We start from the raw sequence: 24,330 nt of genomic DNA on the forward strand, positions 1-24,330 counted from the left end.
CCGAAAAAAAAAACCAACAAAAGTTTAATAAAATGATCAAAATACTGAATTTTTAAAAAAGGAGATTAAATATTTAAAATTTTAAAATTCAAAATTTATAATTAGGAAAACTAAAACTGCAATCAAATCAATTATCTTTATAAGAAGAAATCTGCCGCCATTAGGTTGAACTTTTGGAACCCGTTTAATTGAGAAAAGAAAAAGTGAAAGGTTAAGAAAGGAAAAATCTAACTTTGTAACTGAAGCTATGCAAAAGAAGCTCACAAATGCATACTCATTCTTAATAAATTTGTAAACATACATTTTATAACTGATTGCTGATTACGGAAGAAGCTCACAAGTATATTTATACTTAACAAATCTGCATATATATTTTATCATTGTATCAACTTACTATGGCTGAAATACATAAAATTAATGTGTGTGGAAACAAACAAAAGATACACAAAACACAAAATGAATGTTTTATGTGTTCACATATCTGCAGTTTTTCCTAACTTCTCCATTTATGAAGCTATCTGAATTAGTGATATTTCCCATTTTGACCATTGAATCAGAGAATTGCTGGAAGAAAGCCAAAGGGTCTGCTGCATACTTCTTGACAAGCTCTCTTGTTTCGATTCCAAACACACTCGAGTACATTTCTTGATCAGAGTTAAGAACTCCCTCGCCTTTTAACAGTAACTGGTAAAAAGAATTGTCGAAGAGATTAGGCGTAACGTAGTCCATTGCTGTTATGTTACTATCTCCTCCTCCAATTGGTGGACAAATAGTTTTAAGGTTGCTGAACTGATTATCTGAGATTGGATTTTTCGCTGAAGTTGATTCGTAGTCTCCGTATATTCTTGATCGAAAATTCTGACACCTTGCCATGCCAATGGTGTGTGATCCTGCATGGTTTGTGATCAGAAAAGAAAAGGGCTTGCTTGTTTTGGTTTTCAGAAAATGTTCTACAAGAATAAGAACATACCTACAAGGGTAACCATATCTGTAACTGATAGGCCTTGATAAAGAAACTTGGGAATGATAGAGACAAGGCTCTCATCAGAAGTTGGAAGATTGGTGTTAGTGAGTTCAAAACTTGCAGTCACAGAATCCTTCCTTCCCACAGGAACATCCCAGTATGGTCCACCAACCTACAAGAAATCAAAGGACAAAGAGAGATGTCATATTTCCAATAACTTGTATTGGGACAGTCTTTGAGGAACAAACTGTAGCTAAATAGGGCTCATAAAGTATATGTACACGTTTAAACCGTGGCAAAATAGGGCCCTTATTTTCCACATGCTAACATACATAGGGCCTCCAAAAACTTAAGACGGTCCTGACTTGTATAAGAAAAAGACTAGAATTTGTAACACATTTTGTTTCTTTTACCAGAATCACAGCATCTCTAGCTGCAATTGTGAGAATATCAGCACAAGAAACAATTCCAGGGCACTCAGATTCAACAAAGTTCTTGATTTGATCAATAATTCCAAAGCCTTTTAAAGAGTGGATGTTGGCAGTGGCTTTCTTTTCAGCTTTCAGCGTGATTGTATCATCGAGCAAGATCGATCCATCGCATCCCTGATGATTGTGTAATATCGCTTTTAGTTAGTGTGAATTTACTATATATTATGCTAGTATGATTTTGATAAAACTACACTTTAAAACTAGAACAAAATCACACATGATCTTGCGAAATGAAAAAGACAGGTAAGTTTTTTTGACCTGAATAAAGCAGTCATGGAAGTGAAGCCGGAGAATGGAAGCCGCGTTATGTGGATTAGAAAGAACTGAACATTCCATTTCCTTCCTAACAATATCAAACACAGTAGGACAAGTTGATGCATAGTAATCAAGTGTTAGTTGAGGCTCACTTGCACCAAGAAAGCCAAAGAAAAAAACAATATGTGGCAAGAAGAAAAATTTCAAAAGAAATGAAGGATTCATTGTTAGTTTACTATTAGAGCTTAGCTTGAGAAGAATGTAGGGTTGGGGAAATAGATAGGAATAAGAGAATATATATACATATAATAAGTTCTGTGAAGTGTAGTGTAGTGTTGCACCTTGACCATTTCCATGCAATGGCTGATTCAGTGTTTCTTAAAGATAACTTTTAAGAGTCAAAGAAGATGCAACTAATATGGCCTAGTTGGTGAGTGTTCTTAAACTAAAAGTAACATTCTTAACACACACAAAGAAAGATTGAGGTATAGCTAAATAAAACTAAAAAAGTGATTAAAAGTTGTGTGCCCAACATGTGTTTGTTGTCATCTTTCTGTCGTTTTTGAGACAGGTTTCAACAATCCAACAGTAAATAGGTTAGGTTTATGAGTACCACCTAGCATTACATCAGATTAATTTAATTTATGAAATAGATATCAATCTAATTTTGCTTACCAGAAAGTCATATTTCTTTAACAGTATGATACATTTCCACACGTCAAATAGTAATTTTATATGATGTCAATTTGATTGCATGTGAACTTTATCAAATTCTTGCTGGTTTTACATAAGAAAGAAAAATCTTATACGAATTGAGTCATGGTTTTGAAGTGCACGATTAAGAGTAATTAATTATCTTTATATATCTGTGCAAGAATCCACAAATTTCTCATCTATATTATTGACTATCTGTCTTTTAACCCTTTTTCTCCTTAATTCTGATCTCATATCTCCTCTAGATTGTGTTGGAGACAGATCAAAGCTAAAAACTTGGTCATATAAATGAAATTTTGGCTTACAGTGTCCCAACTATGAATTTTCCTATAATAATAATCACTGAAATATATTTTACTTAGTCTCAGCAATAAGCTAACAATTCATCATCAAGTAATATTTAACCCAACTTCAATTTAGAAGCTTGATTTTCTATTAAGAGCTGTTTGGATAAACGTCTTATTAGTTTATAGCACAGGTACTTATCAAAATAAATGTTTGTAATTATACTTGCATAAACTATTTTTATAATTAAATTTAAATTTCATTATATGATATTTGTTGTTTCTTTAAAGTATCTTTTAAAACTTATAAAAATAAGTTTAAAAATTTATATGAAAAGTGCCGTAAGTTGTTTTAGTAATCTCTCCTAAATAGTGTCACAAAAATTTATGTAAATAAATAAATTCAAATAGATCCTGCATGCAGAAGTAAAACGAAATCCAGGGACAATAATATTAGCTCAAGTTTAAACTAAAATTAAAAATAAAAACAAGGATGTCTTCGGTTCTAAACCTGCATCTGCTGCTTTTTTTTTCTCTGTTCCATGTCCCAATTAACATCCAATTAGTTTGACATATTTTGGTTTTTCTTTTCTTTTATAAAAATAAATCGAAATTTTTACTCAACTAATTCACTTTTTTAGAAAAAATTCTAAAATAATTCATTTTCAGATTAATTCTCAAACTACCCCACTTTGAAGAGGTGGCGGCAGATGATTGGTGTCCGCTCTCTAAGTTATAGAGGTGGCGTCAATTGGATTGACGTCTCTATATACGTTTTAGATAAAAGTCAAAATCGGACCAATTTATATTAATATTAACATGCGTTTACATACGAATACCATAAAGACTAATGTCGTTGACCGGGATGACCTAACCGACCTCTGGTACCACATCCCCTAGCTACCCGAACGCCTGGCGCTAACCCACGTTGATGATTCACCCCAGGTGTTTGAGGATTTGAGGGGCCAAAAACATCACCATCACCTGCAATGAAGCGCTACCGCCATGCCTGAGTTCGTGACCCATGTCGGAGTAGTTGGGATGTGTTTGAGTTATTGGAGGACATTCAGGAAGATTGAAGGGACACATTTGTGTGAATGATGCGCCGAGGAAAGGTTGAAATGATTGTTGTGGTGTTTGATAGCCATATGGTTGTTGCATCATCCGTTATGTATGCTTCACTTGCCTGATCAAGATCCATTCAAGGCCCACTTGTTCTTGGTCTATTATGGAGGTTTCTTTGGTCTGTTTAGCATTCACTTCTTGGACTTACATGTTATCTTTTGCTTGTCTATGTTCATTGGTTCAAACTCATTTCCTTGGCATCATAACTTCCACTTGATTCAATTCATCCCTAGCATTGCATCTGATCATATCCCCATGCTTAGTCCATGCCTAACCAATTTCATCTGACCAATGTCATTCATGCCATTTGCATTATCATTGTTGTTTGGTCCATAAATCTTTGATTATGACCTATTTCATTGTACATCTTGGGTCTTGCTAGAGTTTTTGTTTCATGCTTGACATTGTTCATCAAGTTATGGTCATGCCCATTGATCCATGATTAGGTATTCATCAAGTTCATCACTTAGTCTATTCCATGTCATTTTCATTGGTGTTTGATCCATGAATCGTTGGATAGGTCCTAATCATTCTCCATTTTGGTCCTTAGATCTTGATTCATTCAAAATTCGTCTCCATTGATTCATGTTATCATGTTCCTTCATTTCAATATCTTTCATATCCATACAATTCATTTCAAATAGTCAATGCATTCAAATATCAAATATCATTTCATACAATCACATTCAAAGTCCATATATGTACAAAGACTAAAAATTGACCATTTACACAACAATTGACTTTTAGTCAACAATTGACTTTTTGCACGACAATCACAATATTTAAAAATAACATTTCTAACTGATTACAACAATCAAACTGATATCATTTGGTTCAAACATCACTTCCATAACATCCTTATCATTTTTTACTTGCACCCATCAATGTAAGACATCGAGTCTCTCAATACTTCTAATTTTTTTGCCTTTAGGTATGTTTTCGTCTAACCAACGAACCAACTCGCATCAACATGGGTTAGGACCACGCGTTCGGGTAGCTAGGGGATGTGGTACCGGAGGTCGGTTAGGTCATCCCGGTCAACGACATTAGTCTTTATGGTATTCGTATGTAAACGCATATTAATATTAATATCAATTGGTCCGATTTCGACTTTTATCTAAAACGTACATTGTTTTTCAAAAAAAATTACGCAATACACAGAGGCGCCAAACCAATTGGCGCCTCCTCTCCTTTTTTACACACGGTCGTCAATTGGATTAGCAACATCAGGTGCACTAGCCAATCCAATTGGCGCCACCTCTTTGACTTAGAGAGCAAACGCCAATTCATCTGGCGCCACCTTTTCAAAGTGGTGTAGTTTGGGAATTAATCTGAAAATTGGATTATTTTGGGATTTTTTTAAAAAAAAGTAGGTTAGTTGAGTAAAAATTTCAAATAAATCATATTTCGTCATACTATCCTCCCTTTTATGAAGTTTTCTTTTAAAAGTCTAACTTGGCTTAAAGATTAAAAGGTTAAACTTATATGTTTTTCTATTTTCTTTAAAACAAAAAATAGTAATATATAGATTAAAAAAAAGAGTGAAAAATCATTGATATTAATATGGAAAAACCACTAACTACAAGAAGTGTTTGAATGCAACAAAAAGTAAGAAAAAGCAACAAAAAAATAAAATATTTCAAACAATACTACCCAAAAAAAAAATCAATCAATAAAAGCAATAAATAAACAAAGATATCTAATAAAGGTTCTGGTACGACAACGTATTAGATCTCAAGCCATCAGATTTCCCATCTACATATCAGAACCCAACAAAAGAACACTCGATTCGGTATAAATGAAGGTAGAGGAAAGGGTTCTAAAGTCATTTGAAAAAATATACTCTTCTCCTCCATCTCTTTCGATGTTTTTGTGATTCGTTAAAAATAACATTATTAGCGTCTTTTCAAATAGATCAAACTACAAAATGTCAAACCAACCATCAAATAACCACTATTATACTTACATTTACCCCTAAAGAAAGAAGTGACTCAAAAAACACCATGAAATAAAATCATTAAGAATAACCATTTATCCCCCCAACCACTTAAAAATTCTATATTGCACGAACATAAAAATCTCATAAGTAACAACGAAGAGATGGTCAACCAATTCTACCAAATTCCCACAAAAGGAACAAAAAAGCACCCTATATGTATTTCTATTGAAATCTGATATACACTCTTTAAAAAACTTTGGACATGAAAAGATAAATAGGTGTCTGAAAAGTGAGTAAACTCTAACTAAGAAATGTCCGACTCAATATTTGAATTCGTTTTTAGGTAGAACTCAAACCACTTAGTCCAATCACTTGTTCGGTCAAGCTACTGTGACTATATGGCTCCTAAAGTGTAGAATTGCTTGTAGAGCTTACACTAGATGGTTCCTTAACAATTATAAACCAGAGTTATCGAAAGCGACCTCTCCCGGCGCGATCCCAGGCAGTCCAGCCGGAGCAGCCCCCCACCGTGCGAGAACAGGGGAGCGTTTCGGGGTGTGGAATCACGACCGATTCGACGAGATCCCGGGTCGCGTCACGCATCCGGGATGGAGCGGTTCATCCGCTGTTGTTGTTTTTTTAATTTTTTTTATGCAAAATCACTATTTTGACCTTAATTTTTAAAAGGTTTAAAGACTTTTTGTTTTGTGTTTTCTCTTTCTCGTTCTTCTTCAGACAACGCTTCTTCTTCACTTTGGCCTAACCTCCTCCTTTCTTCACACGTTTCTATCTTTTAGCCCCCCCCCACCTCTGGCCGTTTCTCTCTGGTCCCCCACCTTCGGTCGTCTCTCTCTGGCGCCCCTACCTCCGGTCGTCTCTCTCTGATCCTCCTCCTCTATTTTTCAAAAATATTTGTAACTTTGTAAGTCTGTTTTATGTTTATCTTTTGTATTCTTCTTCTTCTATTTGTATTGTTTAAGTTTATATTTATGTTTATATTTATTCTTATGTTTATATTTCTTATGTTTCTTTCTGTTTATATTTATGTTTATGTTTATGTTTATGTTCATATATCAAGTTTATATTATGTTTATGTTTATGTTTATGTTCATAAGTTCATATATGAAGTTTCTGTTTATGTTCATATATCAAGTTTATGTTTATATTTATATTTTTATTTTTATGTTCATATATCAAGTTTTTGCTTATGTTTATGTTTTGAAGTCAAACCATGGCATCATCTTCCTTTACACTGAGTTCTACTTCGGTTGCTTCATGTGGTCAAACCTTTAAACTAAGCGGTGTTAATATTGACATAGCATGTCAATATAATCATTGGAGGGATATAAATAACACAAAGAAGGTGACATGTGATTTTTGTAATCTGACTTGTAGTGGGGGAATTAGTAGAGCAAAAAGCATTAATTAGGAATAAAAGGTGATGTAGTTGCTTGCTTGAAAATACCGACGGAAGTTAAAGCAATATTACATGTCGATATGGTTGAGAAAGAGAGAATTAAAAGAGGAATATAAGAGGTGTTGGTGCAGTTAGATGCGGATGATACAAATGAAATTGAGGAAATAAGTTGAATTTGAAGCGGAAAGAGACTTGTTGAGACATCTTCAATGGTTGTCAAGAGGACTAAAGGACCATTGGATTTAGTCTTTAAGAAGACTAAGGACACAAGCCTCAATGATGCGTGTGATAAAGAAGCGAGGGCAAGAACCGTACAATATATTACTCACTTTGTTTATACATATGGAATTATTTTTAACGTAGCAAATGCAAAAACCTTTAAATTGATTTTGGAAGCCATTGGAAGCTAGGGTCCTCATTTGAAACCGTCATGTTTTCATGAACTTAGGGTTCCACTCCTTCAAGAGGAGTTGGAGTATACAAAAGGTTTATTGAAGAATCACAAGGTTCAAAAGAATAAATATGGATGTTCAATTATGTCATATGGTTGGACGGATAGAAAAGGTAAAACCTTGATTAATTTATTGGATAATTGTCCGGCGGGAATTAAAGAGGAATAGAAGAGGTGTTGATGCAGTTAGATGCGGATGATACAAATGAAATTGAGGAAATAAGTCAAATTTGAAGAGGAAAGAGGCTGGTTGAGACATCTTCAATGATTGTCAAGAGGACTAAAGGACCATTGGATTTAGTCTTTAAGAAGACTAAGGACACAAGCCTCAATGATGCATGTGATAAAGAAGCGAGGGCAAGAACCGTACAATATATTGCTCACTTTGTTTATACATGTGGAATTTGTAACACCCCATTTTTTATTAGATATTTTATTATATTTTAATTGCTTAAATTATGCATTTTGATGATTTATTTTATGGCGGGGTATGTATCCTTGAGTTAGGGGTATATAGAGCTGATAGAAGTACGTAGAATAATTTAGAATTGTTTTGATAATTAAAAATAATGTTTTATTTATTTTTATTATATTAATTAGTGGAGATAGAATAATTGGGACAAATATGATAAAGTGAAAAAGTTAGTGGAACGAAGGAATATGAGATAATTATGTTTGGGCCAAGTTGGTGATTTGGAAAAGTTTACCCTAAAAATAAAAAGTTAAGAGGTACCTAGGTTTAGGGAGATTTTCACAGTACGTGACATTGGAGAAAAAAGAGGAAAAAGGCAATAGGCAGGGTAATCAAGAAAAGAGAGTGAAGGTTTCAATTCAGAAAATTTGCAAGGAATTCGGGTAAGGGTGATAACTCGTTTCAATAGTAAAGGGTATGGTAGAAGGGTAGAATGGAGGAAGCCTTAACCTCCTTAGGGTTGGGTGTTTTGATTCATAATTTTGAATTGGAATGCTATGATGATTGTTATATGATGATTATATGATGAATATTGTGTCCCTTATGTGCGTGTATTTTTTCTGTTTTGATGATTGAACATAATCCCCCATTGTTGCAATTTTGAAGGTTTTAAGCATAATCTTAAAATTGTGATTAGATGATTTAATTATGTTAAAACTGTAAATTAACTTAAGATAATTAGAGTATTGCATGGGTTATAATTTTCTGAGTGTTTGGATTTATAAGGAATCGAAATCGGAGGTCCAAAAGACCTCCAACAATGAAAAACACATAAAATTTTGCATTTTGTCCGTCACGACCGCGCTCAACAATGGAGCCTTTGTTCGTGTTTTTCTATTGAAATCGTTTTGGGCATAACTTTTAATCCATAAGTCCAAATCTAGTGTCATTCAAAGCGTTGGATATCTGAAATAAAGGGCTATAACTTTGTTTTAGGGAAAAAATAATTTTGGTGATTATTTTTTATGGACGCTTTTGGGGTTTAAGAAGTTGAAGATTCGGTTGGAAATTTTAGAAAAACAACAAATTTTTAGCAACGCCTTCGTGCACGGTTTTGATCATAACTTTTAACTCGTGAATCATTTTGGATTGAGGTTTGAAGCATTAGAAAGATGACTATCAGAGATATAGCATGATGGTGATAAGTGAATTGTTTGAGTATTATTCATATGCCTACTATGTTGGTGAAGTTTTTGTCCATACATTCGATTAGAGAATTGTTGACATATCCCGACGATTTTGGTCATAACTTTTATTCCGTAAGTCCAATTTTTATGTTATTTGAAGTGTTAGAAAGCTAACGCTTAAAACTATAACATGGTAGTGATTGTTGATATGTTTTAATAATATTCACATGCCTAATATGTTAATAAATGTATTGGTTTATACGTTTGGTTGATGAACCGTTGCATTGTTGTAATATCGTGGCGTGATAATTATGTTATTATGTCGACAATGTTAAGATGTTAAAGAGTTGATGTTGTTTGTTGATATTATTCACATGGTAACATGAATTGGTTGTTGCATGATGAATGATGTGATGCATAAATGATGAGATCCGTATGGGGATCTTTTAGGTGAACCTTGTTGTGTTAATGCATGTTATTTAAGAGTCATGCATCTTGGTATACAACTTCGGTCCAATTTTGGTGAGCCTCGATTCTATGGTGATGGATCGTGTACGAGTATCTAATTCCTATTATGGGGGATTAGTGAAGCGTTACCTATGTTGATGGTAACGAGTTTTGGTGAGCATTGATCTCATTGTGATGGACCGGGTGCGAGTAGCTAATTCCTATTATGGGGGACTAGTGAAGCGTTACCTATGATGATGGTAGCGATTTTGGTGTGCTCTGGTTCCAAGATGGAATCGATCCTATGGTGAGGATAATGGAGTGAGATGAACCTGAGTGTTCATATTTGGTACCACATGCATGTCGAGTCAATATTGAGTACATTCCATAAGTGTTGCATTTGTATTGGTGGTTGTTGATGTGTTGTTTGATGAGATGTTGTTGCATATGATGTTAATGATAATTAAGATATGGTCTTGTATGATGTTAATGATAATTGAGATGTTGTCGTGTATGATGTTGATTATGATTTGGATGTAAGAATGTGATATATTGTTGTGCATGATTATGTAGATGTTGTACTTTATTCTTCACTTTATATCGTTATTATTGAAATGAATTCTCACCCTTCTGTTTGAATGTTGCCTTTACATGAGCATCTTGCAGAGACTCAAGAGTAGTATTGTTGAAGTAAGTGGAAGTTAGCTCTTGGATTACTTCTTTATTTTGTTGCTTTTACTAGTGGCACCTTGCTCTGATCATGTAACATCGGGTTGGGTTAAACGCTTATTTTATTCCTTATGTATGATTATGTTGAAGTCATAAGACTAATTTTGTTATTGAGAATTCTTAAGATGTATAGTTGATTGATTAGAACTCTCTTAATTTGTTATTAAAATTGAAGTTGAGACTATATGTTATTAATTGCTTTATCTTCCATAATTGTGATGATAATTCTGTTGCGATGATACTTTAAAATGGAAGTTAGCGTATGGTGACAAGTTATGAATATCTTATTATATGAATATATAATACCGATAAGACGAGATGGATATCGTATACATATCCCATGTATGATTCAGATAAGTTAGATGTTGTGTAAACATTCTTATTACAAATGTGTGTATTGAAATTTACTGTTGAAACCTGTGTTACGAAGCAGGTCATGTGTGTTAAGAATATCTGACACCCTATGTGGTTTTAGTTTATATTTAATTTATGCGATAAATTGTGTGTGGGTTTTAGGGTGTTACATTAGTGGTATCAGAGCAGGTTGGTTCGTCTGGCCAGGTTGTTTAATTATGTTTATTCCCTAGTATGTGACATGTGTGTGAGAACATTGTCGATGCATGTTTTGTTTTCGAATTACAGGTTGGGAATGAAACAAGTTGGGGAGAAGCGTCTGCTTCTCTTGGATGTTCCAATTGTATAGAACTTGGACATCATGTTGCTGCATGCAAGAGTACGGTGTTGGCTAGTTAACCTGTTTTGAGAATGTTGTGCTTTTCTTAAACCCAAAGAGAGGTCGGTTCGAGGATAATGTAGGTTAGAAAAATGGTGTAATCCTTGACGGAATATGATCAAGTGTTCTTGTTGGTCGCTTCCTTGTGAGGGGAAGGCGATGTTTTGGCCAGAGAAGAGCCAGTGTTGTGTTGAGTATCCTGTTATGTTCCTTGAGGATGTGTATGGATTGTATTTGTTAGAATAAGTTGACGTTATTCTTGGAATGAATTGGTTGGAGTTAAACCAAGTGTTTACCAATTGTTTTAATAAGTTGGTGCAGTGTATCGCTGATTGCAAGACCTCAGGTGATGTTAAAGTTATGTTGTTCCTAACATTGAAGATGTTGTGGATTCGAGATTCCCGTCTTTCGGTCAAGTTGGGAAGTCTTTAGGGAAAACAATCAGGTATTGTTAATGTTGTTTCTTGAAGAGTATAAAGAAATGTGAAGACTAGTGTTATGCCAGTGGTGTCTGATTCTTGATGATTTCCTGAAGATATCTACGACTTGCCTCCAGAGAGTAAATTTGAATTCGATGCAGGTGAATAGTTGATGTTTGTATCAGCTAAGTAAGTGAGAGAGTCCTGTCGCATCTTGAAAAATACGATTCCTTGCGATGCTCGCGGAAAAAATTACGTTCGAACAGAGTCGCCACCAAACTTTATTTATCCTAATGAAGGAATAGGAAAATATCGATAAAACCTTTAGAGAATGGAATAATGGTCGTCGCAACCATATTCGGGTTCGGGAGTGGATTTCGTAAGGGGAAGGTATTAGCACATCTTACGGCCGTTGTACTCAACAAGAACCTTTTAGTTCTAATGTGCGTTTAGAGTGTTAATTGTTTGTTTGTTTATCTCTGGGTTATAAGATATTGAGAATAGAAATGGATGAGAACCTCAGAAAGGGGAAAGGGGAGGTTTTTTTATTAGTGTGCTCGCGAAGATACAACAATCTCCTGCCTACGTATCCTTATGGTGTAATAAGGAAATCAGAGCATTCGTAGTTCGGGGACTACAGTTGGTTGGTGTTTTTTAATGAACAACTGTTTAGATCGCGTTCTAAAGGCTAAGCGTTGGCTTGTCTAGTCTCGGCGGAGGCTTAAGCATTGGTTTGTTATGCGCATTAGAAAGGATTAAATAGTTTTCTTTTTCAAAAGAGTTTAGGTCACATGGAGGTGACAAATTGGATTAATATGTTGGATGTTTTGATTGGTTGAGATGTTTTCGATTGGATGATGATCACTCGGATGGTCGAGTAAGACAACTTGTATCCTAACAGTCAGGAAAGGGAGTAGAAGACTCTAGACCATTTTCTTTTTCATCCTTAATTATAGAAAGGATTTGATAGTAATTAAAGTGTCTTGAACGGATGACGAATACTCGGATAATTGAGTAAGACAACTCGTATCCTAATAATCAAGAAAAGGAATAGAAGACTCTAGACCGTTTTTCTGTTTCATCTGAATATTTATGAAAATAAGGTTGTATATGGTTGACGTATTTTTATAATGAACGACAAGTACTTGAATGGCTGAGTAAGACAACTCATATCCAAGCATTTGAGAAAAGGAGTTGAAAGCTCAAAACCATCTCCTTTTTCGTATAATTGGTTAAGAAAATGATTTGATTAAGTTGTATGTTTTACGGAAAATGACAATTGTTCAACTGACCGAGTAAGAGAACTCGTATTCGTCCAATTAAGGAGTGAAGTTGAAAACTCAAAGTCGACTCCCTTTTCATTTAGCTTACTGTGAAAATATTTTGATTTAATCGGGGTTTGGAGATTTGTAGAGGAAACGACGATTATTTGACTAACCAAGTAAAAGAACTTGTATTCAAATAGTCGAGGAGAAAAAATTGAAGACACAAAGCTATCTCCCTTTTGGTTTCTTATTGCAAAATAATTTGATGCATTTGTCCTTAAGTGGATTAAAATGACGATTATTCGATTAATTGGGTAAAAGAGTTCGTGTTTAAATAATCGAGAAAAGGAGTTGAAAACTCAAAACCATTTCCTCTCTGATTCCTAAGCGAAATAATGTTTAATTGTGACCAGGTATTTTAATTCTTAACAAAGAATACTCGATGTTGGATCGAGGTTTTAAATTTATGTTTACGAATGAATTGAATTATGAAGATGGTCTCGAAATGAGATTGCTTATGAAATTTGGCTTACGCACAGTGAATGCAAAGTAACCAACAAGAAGTTAAAGAGTCGCATTGTAAGGTAGCCCAAGAGAAAGCCTTTTGTGTGCTAAAGTGACCTAAGCTAAACAAAGGATAATGGTCTTACAACATGCATGTAAGTTACGGGTGAAAATCCAAGTGTTTACAAAGTATCGCAAAGAGTAAAGGAAGGTTTCCAAGCGAAGGTCCTAAGATGAAATCCTCTAAGTCCAAGTTGATTAAGAGTGGAGTGAATATTTTTGGTCTTACCATTTTATCATGTTTTTGTTATTTTTTATGTATGATGACAATAAAATAAATAACAAGTAAATAAACATGCATGATGAGTTTGTACAATGATGATGATAATGAGTACTTGAATGTAAATTACAAGGTAATGACATAAAAGTAAATCACAAGATAAAGAATGACAATATCACAATAATAATGGTTAGTGAATGTAAATGACACAAAATAAACCACAAGTTAATGGAAACAAAAAATCACAATAACAAAGGTTAGTGACAAAAAAAAAGTTAGTGAAGTATATTTAGTGGTTAGTAATATGTACAAAGTGAACATCTTGAGGACTATTTTTCATAGGTCAAAAAGACTCAAAACATGACACATTAGGGGATAGCTTATCATTGATGCAAAGTATTGAAGATGATTGAAAAATCAACTAACAATAGATTTGTAATAAAGAAATTTATGCCAACCTAAGTCCATCTATCAATATTTTAAAAGATTACAATTTATTCTCTTTATTTTTGTTCTTTACTCCTCTTTTATTTATCAAGATAGTAAGAGAGTAAATAGATTAGCATAATGTAAATGATATGGTTAGATAACAATAAACATAAACATAAACATAAAGTACTTGAAATAAAGTGAACAATAAAATAAATTGCAAGGAAGTAAAGTGCAATAATATAAATGTTAGGAGTTAGTAGTTAGTGGTTAGTAGAATAACAATAAGCAAATAGAATAACAAGTTAATGTAAAGAAAATGGTTTCATCTATGTATCAAATGACCCAAACATGGTTGAAATAGAGGCAACCTATCAATGCCTCAAAGTATCATGAAGGATCTATTGATCAATCATTAATAGGTTTGAAACATTGAAGGTTTTATCAACTCTAAACAACCATAGCCATGATCTAATAGATCTCATCAACCAAATAAATGTGAAAACAAGTCAACAATAAATAGCAAATGAAACAAAATACTAAGTTTGATTAAAGATGGTGGATAAGAGTAGCAAGAGTAAGAAATTCCAAAAAAAGGTGTAAACCAAAGTTAATCATTTTTACAAGCTTGAGTCTAAAACCTCTCAAAAGATCAACCAAGAACAAACAACCATTTTTAACACAAAAACAGAACCAAAAAGTTAACAAAGTTTAAGCTAAAATCATTACCCAAAAAATGTTGGAAAATGGTAGGTTGAAATGGTGTTGAGCTTGGATATGAAGCAAGGGGTTTGAGATGAAAGTGTTTATGGTGGAAGTATAGTGAAGGATATGAGTTATGAGTGTTAGAAAGTTAGAAGCTTTGAAAAAAAATATGAAAGAGGACAAAAAAGTTGGTGGGGTGACTTTTCTAAGTGAGAAAGATTTTTTGTTTTGACCTAGGTTTGGAGAGGAGAGTAAATGGTACTTGGACAAAAATTTTTGGGGCTAGGAGGCATGAAAAATGAGGGGAAATAGTACCTCTATTTATAGGGAAAGTAGGTGGAAAAAGGGGGTGACCCAAAAAGTACTCTGTGTAAAAAACAGAGCTACTACTGCTGTCCATGCAGGTGTAATCGATTACCATGATTGGGGTAATCGATTACACCATCCAAAATGGCCTGGGAATCAATTTCTTGTCTGTGTAACCGATTACCATGATTAGGGTAATCGATTACACAGTACAAAATTGCCTGGAAATTAATTTCTTGTTTGTGTAACCGATTACCATGATTAGGGTAATCGATTACACAGTACAAAAATTACCTGGAAATCAATTTCTTGTATGTGTAACCGATTACCATGATTAGGGTAATCGATTACACAGTACAAAAATTGATTTTTTTTCCCTAATTTCTTTTCTTGATCTTTAACCGGATAACCCCAGTTTTTTTGGGGTGTAAACACCATGCCTTGAGTCCGTGTAATATGTATTTGGTTATGAAAGTTCAACGAAATTATGATGATGTATTTATGAAAGCATGCATGTGAAATATGGTCATGGATCAGATGAAAATTGTATCGGGGTAGGGACAAAATTGGGGTATGAGAGCTGCCCCTATTGATTTACCTTGAACCAGAAAGTATGAATGACAGCAGTCTTCGTACATTCACGATGGAAGATAATTAAATACTTAAAGACCCGAATTTTGTCCTTTGAAATGTAAGGAAGAAATGCGGAAACAAAATGCAGTGAGAAATATAGTAAGAAAAGATTATCGGAAGATAAAACAAAACAATCAAGATTCTCTGGGAATTATCAGAACAACATCTTGGATGCCATGAGCGAGATATTCCAACAATAGAACGATACCTCAATGGTATTTAAGACTTTTTAGAAAATTAGTAGAACATTGTCTTGAACAAAAAAAAACAATATTCTTTGGGGATCAACGGAGCAGTTTCTTACATGATGTAATCGAGATATTCCAACAAGGGAATGATACCTCAATCGTATCTAAGATTCTCCGAGGATATTAGAGCAACATCTTGAAAACAAAATGAGATTCTTCAAATGAATGAAGCAGTATCTCAAACAAACAAATGAGATTCTTCAGATAAATGAAGCAGTATCTCAAACAGTAAAAATGAGATTCTCTGTATCGAGTCGAAGCAGCATCTTATATGATAGAATAAAGATATTCCAGCAAGGGAAAAATACCTTAACCGAATCTAAGACTCTCCGAGGATATTAGAGCAGTATCTCTAAAAGAATCTGAAATGAGACTCTTCATATTGATGAAGCAGCATCTCAAACAGTAAAAATGAGATTCTCTGTATCGAGTCGAAGCAGCATCTTATATGATAGAATTAAGATATTCCAACAAGGGAAAGATACCTTAATTGAATCTAAGACCCTCCGAGGATATTAGAGCAGTATCTCTAAAAGAATCTGAAATGAGACTCTTCATATTGATGAAGCAGCATCTCAAACAGTAAAAATGAGATTCTCTGTAGCGAGTCGAAGCAGCATCTTATATGATAGAATTAAGATATTCTAGCAAGGGAAAAATACCTTAACCGAATGTAAGACTCTCCGAGGACATTAGAGCAGTATCTCTAAACAGATAAATGGGATTCTTCAGATAAATGAAGCAGTATCTCAAACAGATAAATGAGATTTTTCAGATAAATGAAGCAGTATCTCGAACAGATAAACGAGATTCTTCAGATAAATGAAGCAGTATCTCGAATATTCGTCTGTTGGGGGAATTTTTTGAAAAGAAAGGACTCATTTGAGGGAGATTTACTAGGAATGCTCTGCAGGGGAAAGCTCATAAGAGACTTTTTAGGGTAACCTCTGCTTGGGGAGCAATGATTGTAAAGAAAAATGCTGGAAATATCATTTTTAATCATAAAGTTGAACAATGATTTGCTGAGAAATAATTCTACGAGCACATGCAGGGAAATAACTTTATTTGGAAATGAGAAATGTCCAAGATATACATGAATGACCTTGGATCCTGACATTTTATATTTGATTTTTGTATGATGTCCCACTTTAGGTGGGATTTCCATGCATGGGATGTATGTAAATATGCAATTTGCTGGGGATATTTGGTTGTGCATGTAGGAATGATGATTTTTATTTTTGTTGAACTTCCCATTTTATGGGAGTGTTACGCATGAGTATGCTGATGATTGATATGACCGTGTTTTTTTAATTTTTCTGTTCGGTAGGAAAACCATTTACAAATGATTTATATGATGCATGTTAGAATGAAAATGGGTAATTGGACATGCCCCGGTTAAGACGTTTTTTGCTTTGGGGTATGATGCCAAAAGTGTGGATTTTTGTTATTGGGGCGTGATGCCAATAGTGTGGACTTTTGTTATTGGGGTGTGATGCCAATAGTGTAGACTTTTGTTATTATGGTGATCCAGGTTACTGAAAGGTTCAAACCTCTCAACACGCGATACTCCATCCATGATTTACCAATGTTTATGCTGGAAATGTGATGGAGCCTTGCCCCGGTCTGGCTGTACCGTGAGTACATTTATGAGAGGTATGAATTAGTAGTTGAAAATAACATAACTATCTGCAACCAGTCCTACACCTCTATGAAAAAACAAGCATGAATCTCGGAGACTAAAGGATTCGTCCGCTTACTGTTTCAAAAGCAATTTTACCACTTTGTTTGAACATGTGTTTTATTTTCTCCAATAATTTTTAAAAGTGATGTTTATCAAAAATAAAAAGGTGCTTTGCAAACAAAACAGATAAAATATAAAAATGATTTGGGCACAACTTTGTTGAGAATATTTTCTTCTTTATTGATTTGCCCCTTAAATGGGTGATTGTACATAAAGATGCAATTCCTTAATGAGGTAATTGTTGTGCATAGAAACAAAATGTCAATGAAAATTGAGTTCTTATTGAGTTTCCACACTGTTATGATCTTTATGTCTTTGATAGTCCAAGCACTTTGCTTTCGAAAAGTGAGGTAAGTTGATTCTTTGTCTTCGAGGATACGTCAGATGTCTGTAAGTACAACTTTTTGCCTTGGAATTAATCCCTAACTTTTGCCTGGACCGCCCTTTCGGGTTTTTGATCCACCGAGATACCCATTTTTTCCTGAGTCGCCCTTTCGGGTTTTCAACTTAGCGGGTCGAATTCTTTTATTTTCATCCCTAATTTTTGCCTGGATCTCCCTTTCGGGTTTTCGATCCACCGGGATAGCCATTTTTTTTTGCCTAAATCGCCCTTTCAGGTTTTCGATTTGGCGGCTTTTATTATTCCACTTTTTTAGGCGAAGTACTTTTTAACAGCATCAATATTGGTGGGAAGCGGAAACTCATCACCGTCCATAGTTGCTAGAATTAAAGCGCCTCCGGAAAAGGCTCTAACCACCATAAATGGACCTTCATAATTTGGTGTCCATTTACCTATGGAGTCTTTGTGAATAGGCAAGATTTTCTTCAGCACTAAATCTCCCTCTTGAAACACCCTAGGACGAACTTTCTTTTCGAATGTCTTTTTAAGACGCCTCTGATAGAGTTGACCATGACCTACCGCTTTCAAGCATTTCTCCTCAATAAGGTTGAGCTCGTCGTACCTTGATTGAACCCATTCTGCCTCATCTAGCTTAGCCTCCATCAAGACTCTCATCGAGGGGATCTCCACCTCTATAGGGAGAACTGCTTTCATACCGTATACCAAGGAATAAGGGGTTGCCCCTGTTGAAGTTCGTACCGACGTGCGATAGCCATGTAACGTAAAAGGTAACATCTCGTGCCAATCTTTGTACATGACAACCATCTTTTGGATGATTTTCTTGATATTTTTATTTGCAGCTTCAACAGCCCCATTTATCTTAGGTCGATAGGGTGATGAGTTGTGATGCTCGATTTTAAATGTTGCGCATAACTCATCCATGGTCTTGTTGTTGAGATTGGACCCATTATCAGTGATGATTTTGTTGGGAATCCCATATCGATATATGATGTTATTTTTTAAGAAACGGGCGACTACATGCTTTGTGACATTCGCATAAGACGCGACTTCCACCCATTTGGTAAAGTAATCTATGGCCACCAAGATAAATCTGTGTCCATTTGATGCTTTGGGTTCTACCATTCCAATCATGTCGATGCCCCACATAGAAAAAGGCCAAGGTGATGTTATGACATTCAGCGTGGTAGGTGGTACGTGTATTTTGTCAGCATAGATTTGGCATTTGTGGCATGTTCTGGTGTAATGGTAACAGTCAGCTTCCATCGTCAACCAAAAGTAACCCGCCCTTATGGTTTTCTTTGCCATGGCATGCCCATTGGCGTGCATACCGAAATACCCTTCGTGTATGTCCCTCATAAGCTGATCTGCTTCGTGTTTGTCCACACACCTCAACAAAACCATGTCGTAGTTTTGCTTGTATAATACCTCTCCATTCAAGAGGAACTTTGATGCCATCCTCTGAAGAGTCCTTTTATCAAGGCTGGAAGCCTCTGCCGGATATTCCCGCTTCTCTAGATACTGTTTGATATCAAAGAACCATGGTTTACCATCTGACTCTTCTGCTGTCGTTAGGCAATGAGCAGGTTCATCAAAACGCCTAATTTCAATATGAGGCTGATGGTTGGGCCATATCAATTTGTACATGGAAGCCAGAGTTGCTAAGGCATCTGCAACATAATCCTAGAGTTGCTAAGGATAATGAGAGAAAGTGATTTCGTCGAACCTTGGGAGTAGCTTCAGCACGTAATCCCGGTATGGAATTAGGTTAGCATGTCTCGTTTCCCAATCGCCTCTGATCTAATGTATGACTAGAGCGGAGTCCCCGAATACTTCTAGTATCTTGATCTTCAACTCAATAGCCTCTTCCAACCCTAGTATGCAAGCTTCATACTCGGCCATGTTGTTTGTGCAGGTAAAACAAAGCTTTGCGGTGAATGGTAGATGGAAATTCTTGGGAGACACCAGCACTGCCCCAATTCAATGGCATATTGCATTTGAGGCACCATCAAACATGAGCGTCCACCCTGTTCTTGGCTCCAGACTTTCCTCTAGTTCAGAGTCTTCAACGTCCTTAACAACCATGATGTTTTCATCAGGGAAGTTAAATTTCGAAGATTGGTAATCCTCCAGCGGTTGGTGAGCAAGATGGTATGCCAATATGCTTCCTTTGATCGCTTTTTGCGCAACATATTGGATATCATATTCTTACAACAACATCTACCATTGGGCAATCCTACTAGTGAGAGCTGGTTTCTCGAATATGTACTTGATGGGAGACATTTTAGATACCATCCAAGTCGCGTGAGTTAGCATGTACTGCTTGAGACTCTTAGCAGCCCATGCGAGTGCACAACAAGTCTTCTCGAGTAATGAATATCTTGTCTCACAATCATTAAATTTCTTGCTCAGATAATAGATGGTATACTCTTTTCTACCAGTCTCATCTTGTTGTCCCAATACACAACCCATGGACTCGTCGAGCACGGTTAGATACATGATGAGAGGTCTTCCTTCTGCAGGGGGCATCAGAATTGGTGGCTCTTGCAAGTATTCTTTGATTTTGTCGAAGGCTATTTGGCAGCAGTTGTTCCACTTCATGCCTTGATTCTTCCTCAGAAGCTTGAATATTGGTTTACATGTTGCAATAAGGTGAGAGATAAACATGGCGATGTAATTTAATCTCCCCAAGAAACCACAAACCTCTTTCTCAGTCCTCGGTGCAGGCATGTTTTGAATGGCCCGAACCTTGTCAGGATCTACTTCAATTCCCTTTTGGCTTACAATAAAGCCTAAAAGCTTCCCAGATCGAACCCCAAATGTGCATTTATTAGGATTAAGTCTCAACCTAAACTTCCTCAACCGAGCGAATAGTTTCCCCAGGTTGGTGATGTGCTCTTCTTCTGTCTGGGATTTGGAAATCATGTCATCGACATACACCTCAATCTCTTCATGAATCATGACGTGAAAGAGAGTCACCATGGCACGTTGATATGTTGCCCCAACATTCTTTAATCCAAACAGCATTACTTTGTAACAAAAGGTGCCCCAAGGGGTAATGAACGTGGTCTTCTCCATGTCCTCGGGATCCATTTTAATTTGGTTGTATCCAGAGAAACCATCCATAAAGGAAAACACGGAGAACTGAGTTGTGTTATCCACCAATACATCAATGTGAGGTAATGGGAAATCATCTTTGGGACTAACTCTGTTTAAGTCTCGGTAGTCTACGCACATGCGGACTTTTCCATCTTTCTTCCGCACCGATACAATGTTGGCAACCCATTGTGGGTATTTAGCGACTTCCAGGAAACCAACGTCAAAATGCTTTCTAACCTCTTCTCTGATCTTGAGAGCCATATCAGGTCGAGTTCTTCTTAGCTTTTGTTTGACAGCGGGGTATTCTTCTTTAAGGGGAAGCTTGTGGGTCACGATATCAGTGTCTAATCCAGGCATGTCTTGGTATGACCAAGCAAACACGTTGTCATATTCGTGGAGGAGCTCTATCAATCTTGTCTTCCCTGTATCTTGAAGTGCGGCGCCTACCCTTATTTCTCTCTTATCTTCTTCTGTTCCCGAATTGATAACTTCAACGTCTTCTTGGTGTGGTTGGATGACCTTCTCTTCTTGCCTGAGTAGTCTGGCCAACTCTTTAGGGAGCTCGCAATCTTCCCCCACTTCGTCTTCAGCTTGGTAGATTGGACAATCAAAGTCATATTGGGCTGTAGCAGTGTCGTTATCAACAGTCTCGGTGGTGTTTCGGCATGTTATGATTTATGCAGTTTATTTAGAAAGTGCGTGCATAAAAATTAATTGCCATTTTTGTAAATAGATAAAAACGAAAGGAAAGGAACAAAAATTTGGATACAAATTGTCATTTCATTAATGATAAAAACTCTTGAAAAAGATAAAGGAGGCCCTACAACATGCCACTGTGCCCTGGGCAAAGCATAGGGTTTTGTCTAAAATGATAAAATTACTTTTGAAATTTTTGGGGAACTTCCACAGCCTTCCAATTTGTCAGTTCTTCATTAGGTGCGGCTTAACGCATCCAGCTAGACACTCCCTCTTCGCGATCTTCTTCGTTGGTCATTGCCACCTGCTTGCCAAAGATGTGGCCAGCGCTGGTGAACGTTTTCTCTACAAAAGGAATCTTCTCTTTGTCAAATTGGTTACCAGCTTTGTATGATGATGGGTCATATCCCAGGCCGAACTTGTCTCGTTTCTCTTTCACTTCCACCATTTTGCCCCAGTCTTGAGCATCTTCACTTTCCATAACAGCCTTAGCTCCTTGCCACGAGGCCATGGATGGTCCTGATTTCGAGACCTCCAAGGTCTGTTGGATGGCCATCATGTTTACCGCTTCCAAGGATTGGAATGATGTCTCAGTGATTTCACCATCCACCTTGATATATCAGAAAGAGGTCAAGTGACTAACCAAGATATCTTCTTCTCCTCCAACCACAATCATCTTGTCATTTGTAATGAATTTTAGTTTTTGATGCAGAGTGGAGGTGATAGCACCTGCGGAGTGAATCCAGGGTCTCCCAAGTAGGCAACTGTAACCGGGATGTATGTCCATGACCTGGAATGTGATATTGAAAATGGTTGGACCTATCTTGGTTGGTAAGTCAACCTCTCCTATCACTGCTCGCCATGAGCCATAAAATGCCTTTACGATTAGGGTGCTGGGTTTCATACTTATCCCTTCTATTGGCAGTTTTATCAAAGTTGTCTTCGGCATGACATTCAAGGAGGAACATGTGTCTACCAACACCCTCGACAGTATATTATCTATGCATTTCAAGGAGATATGGAGAGTCTTATTATGGTTCTTTCCCTCAATCGGCAGTTTGTCCTCATTAAAACCCAAGAAATTCCCAGTAGTCACACAAGCTATCACGTCTTCAAACTGTTCTATTGTTATGTCCTTTGTGATATGAGCGACGCTCAATACCTTCAACGGCGAATTCATGTGTGCTTCTGAGTTGAGTAGTAGAGATAACATGGAAATTTTGGAAGGTGTTTGGTTTAGCTAGTCCACCACCTTATAATCGCTCTTCTTGATTATTCTCAAAAACTCCTCAGCCTCCTCACGAGTGACAACAACTTTAGGAGACAGGTGCATGTCTTGCATTCCTTGTTTAGGGATGGGGATCTGGACAACAACCTCCTTCCCTTTAGCTCTTTTAGAAGTATCAACATTTCTTGGTGTGAACACTCGACCACTACGCGTCATTCCTGCTGGCCCCATAATTGAAGTGACATTTGGTTCGTTGATCATTAAAGGTTGATCTTCCTCCCCCTGCTTAAAAGCTCTGGGCCGATATATCCATGGGAATGCCTTTTCATCTTTATATTCGAACGGTGCTGGGAACTCTATCACCAACGGGCTTATAGGTATTTCTACTTTAACCTCATCATAGGGGATATCTACCAAGGCTATCTCTTCCTGGCGCTTGCTCTTGACACGGTAATTTATCTGTAACTCGCCTCGATCCAGCATTTGTTGTATAAAACTCCTCAACTCTTCATTGTTCTCTTCCTCAATCAGCTCCTCCGGGATCATACCACTTTTCAGCAATTGTGTTCCTATCATGGTGATAGGGGTTTGAATCTCTTCAACCTTACGGATCAATTTGCCTTGATCACTCTCTTCAATGGCACTGACGGAAGCATCCTTATGCGTTGGCATAGGGTTGGTGTTCACGTCCGGGCGTCTCGGAGTGAATGAAACGACTTTCGCTTTGATCAAGTCTTGTACCCGATTCTGAAATGCAAAACAATTCTCCAAGGTATGACCAGGTGCTCCCATGTGAAACTCACAATGGGCGTTAGCGTCGTATCCGGGTGGATATGGAAAAACAATTGGTTTTAACTCCCTCAATGTTAGAAGGCCTTCCTTCTGCAGATATGGGAATATCTGACTATAAGGTACTGGTAGGGGATCAAGTTGCCTTCTTGGAGGTCTTGGCTTGAATTGTCTTGGTGGTGCGGTATTTTGCTGATGATGATGCTGATGATGTTGTGGTTGATACGTTTGTTGTTGTTGCATTGGCTGTTGATAAGGTATGGGTACCACGGTGGCGACTTGGCCATATGAAGCTTGTTGCTTCCCTTTATAGTTTCTGGATATGGCGTTTGTTTCACCTTCTCTTTTCTTCGGGAAGCCTCCAGAATACTTCTTTGGTGCGCTAGGTGTTGTCACTGCTCCTGGAATCTTTCCTTCCCTCAACCCCTTCTCTATGCGGTATCCAATTGTGACTAGATATGCGAAGTCAGATGCTTCACTGC

General features: G+C 36.5%; 1 protein-coding gene across 1 annotated transcript; it reads right to left on the reverse strand.

Moving 5' to 3' along the window:
• Window positions 1-322: 322 nt before the first annotated feature.
• Window positions 323-23,851, reverse strand: LOC127122953 (peroxidase 11). Its single transcript, XM_051053226.1, has 5 exons — window positions 23,134-23,851; window positions 1,714-2,087; window positions 1,378-1,569; window positions 971-1,136; window positions 323-890 (listed from the first exon to the last, which is right to left on the reverse strand). The coding sequence occupies exons 1-5, from the start codon at window positions 23,849-23,851 to the stop codon at window positions 466-468; spliced, it is 1,875 nt and encodes a 624-aa protein (XP_050909183.1). The 3' UTR covers window positions 323-465.
• Between the last annotated feature and the right edge of the window lie 479 nt (window positions 23,852-24,330).

This window comes from Lathyrus oleraceus, chromosome 2, assembly GCF_024323335.1.
Source record: "Lathyrus oleraceus cultivar Zhongwan6 chromosome 2, CAAS_Psat_ZW6_1.0, whole genome shotgun sequence".
NCBI classification, from domain to species: Eukaryota; Viridiplantae; Streptophyta; class Magnoliopsida; order Fabales; family Fabaceae; genus Lathyrus; species Lathyrus oleraceus.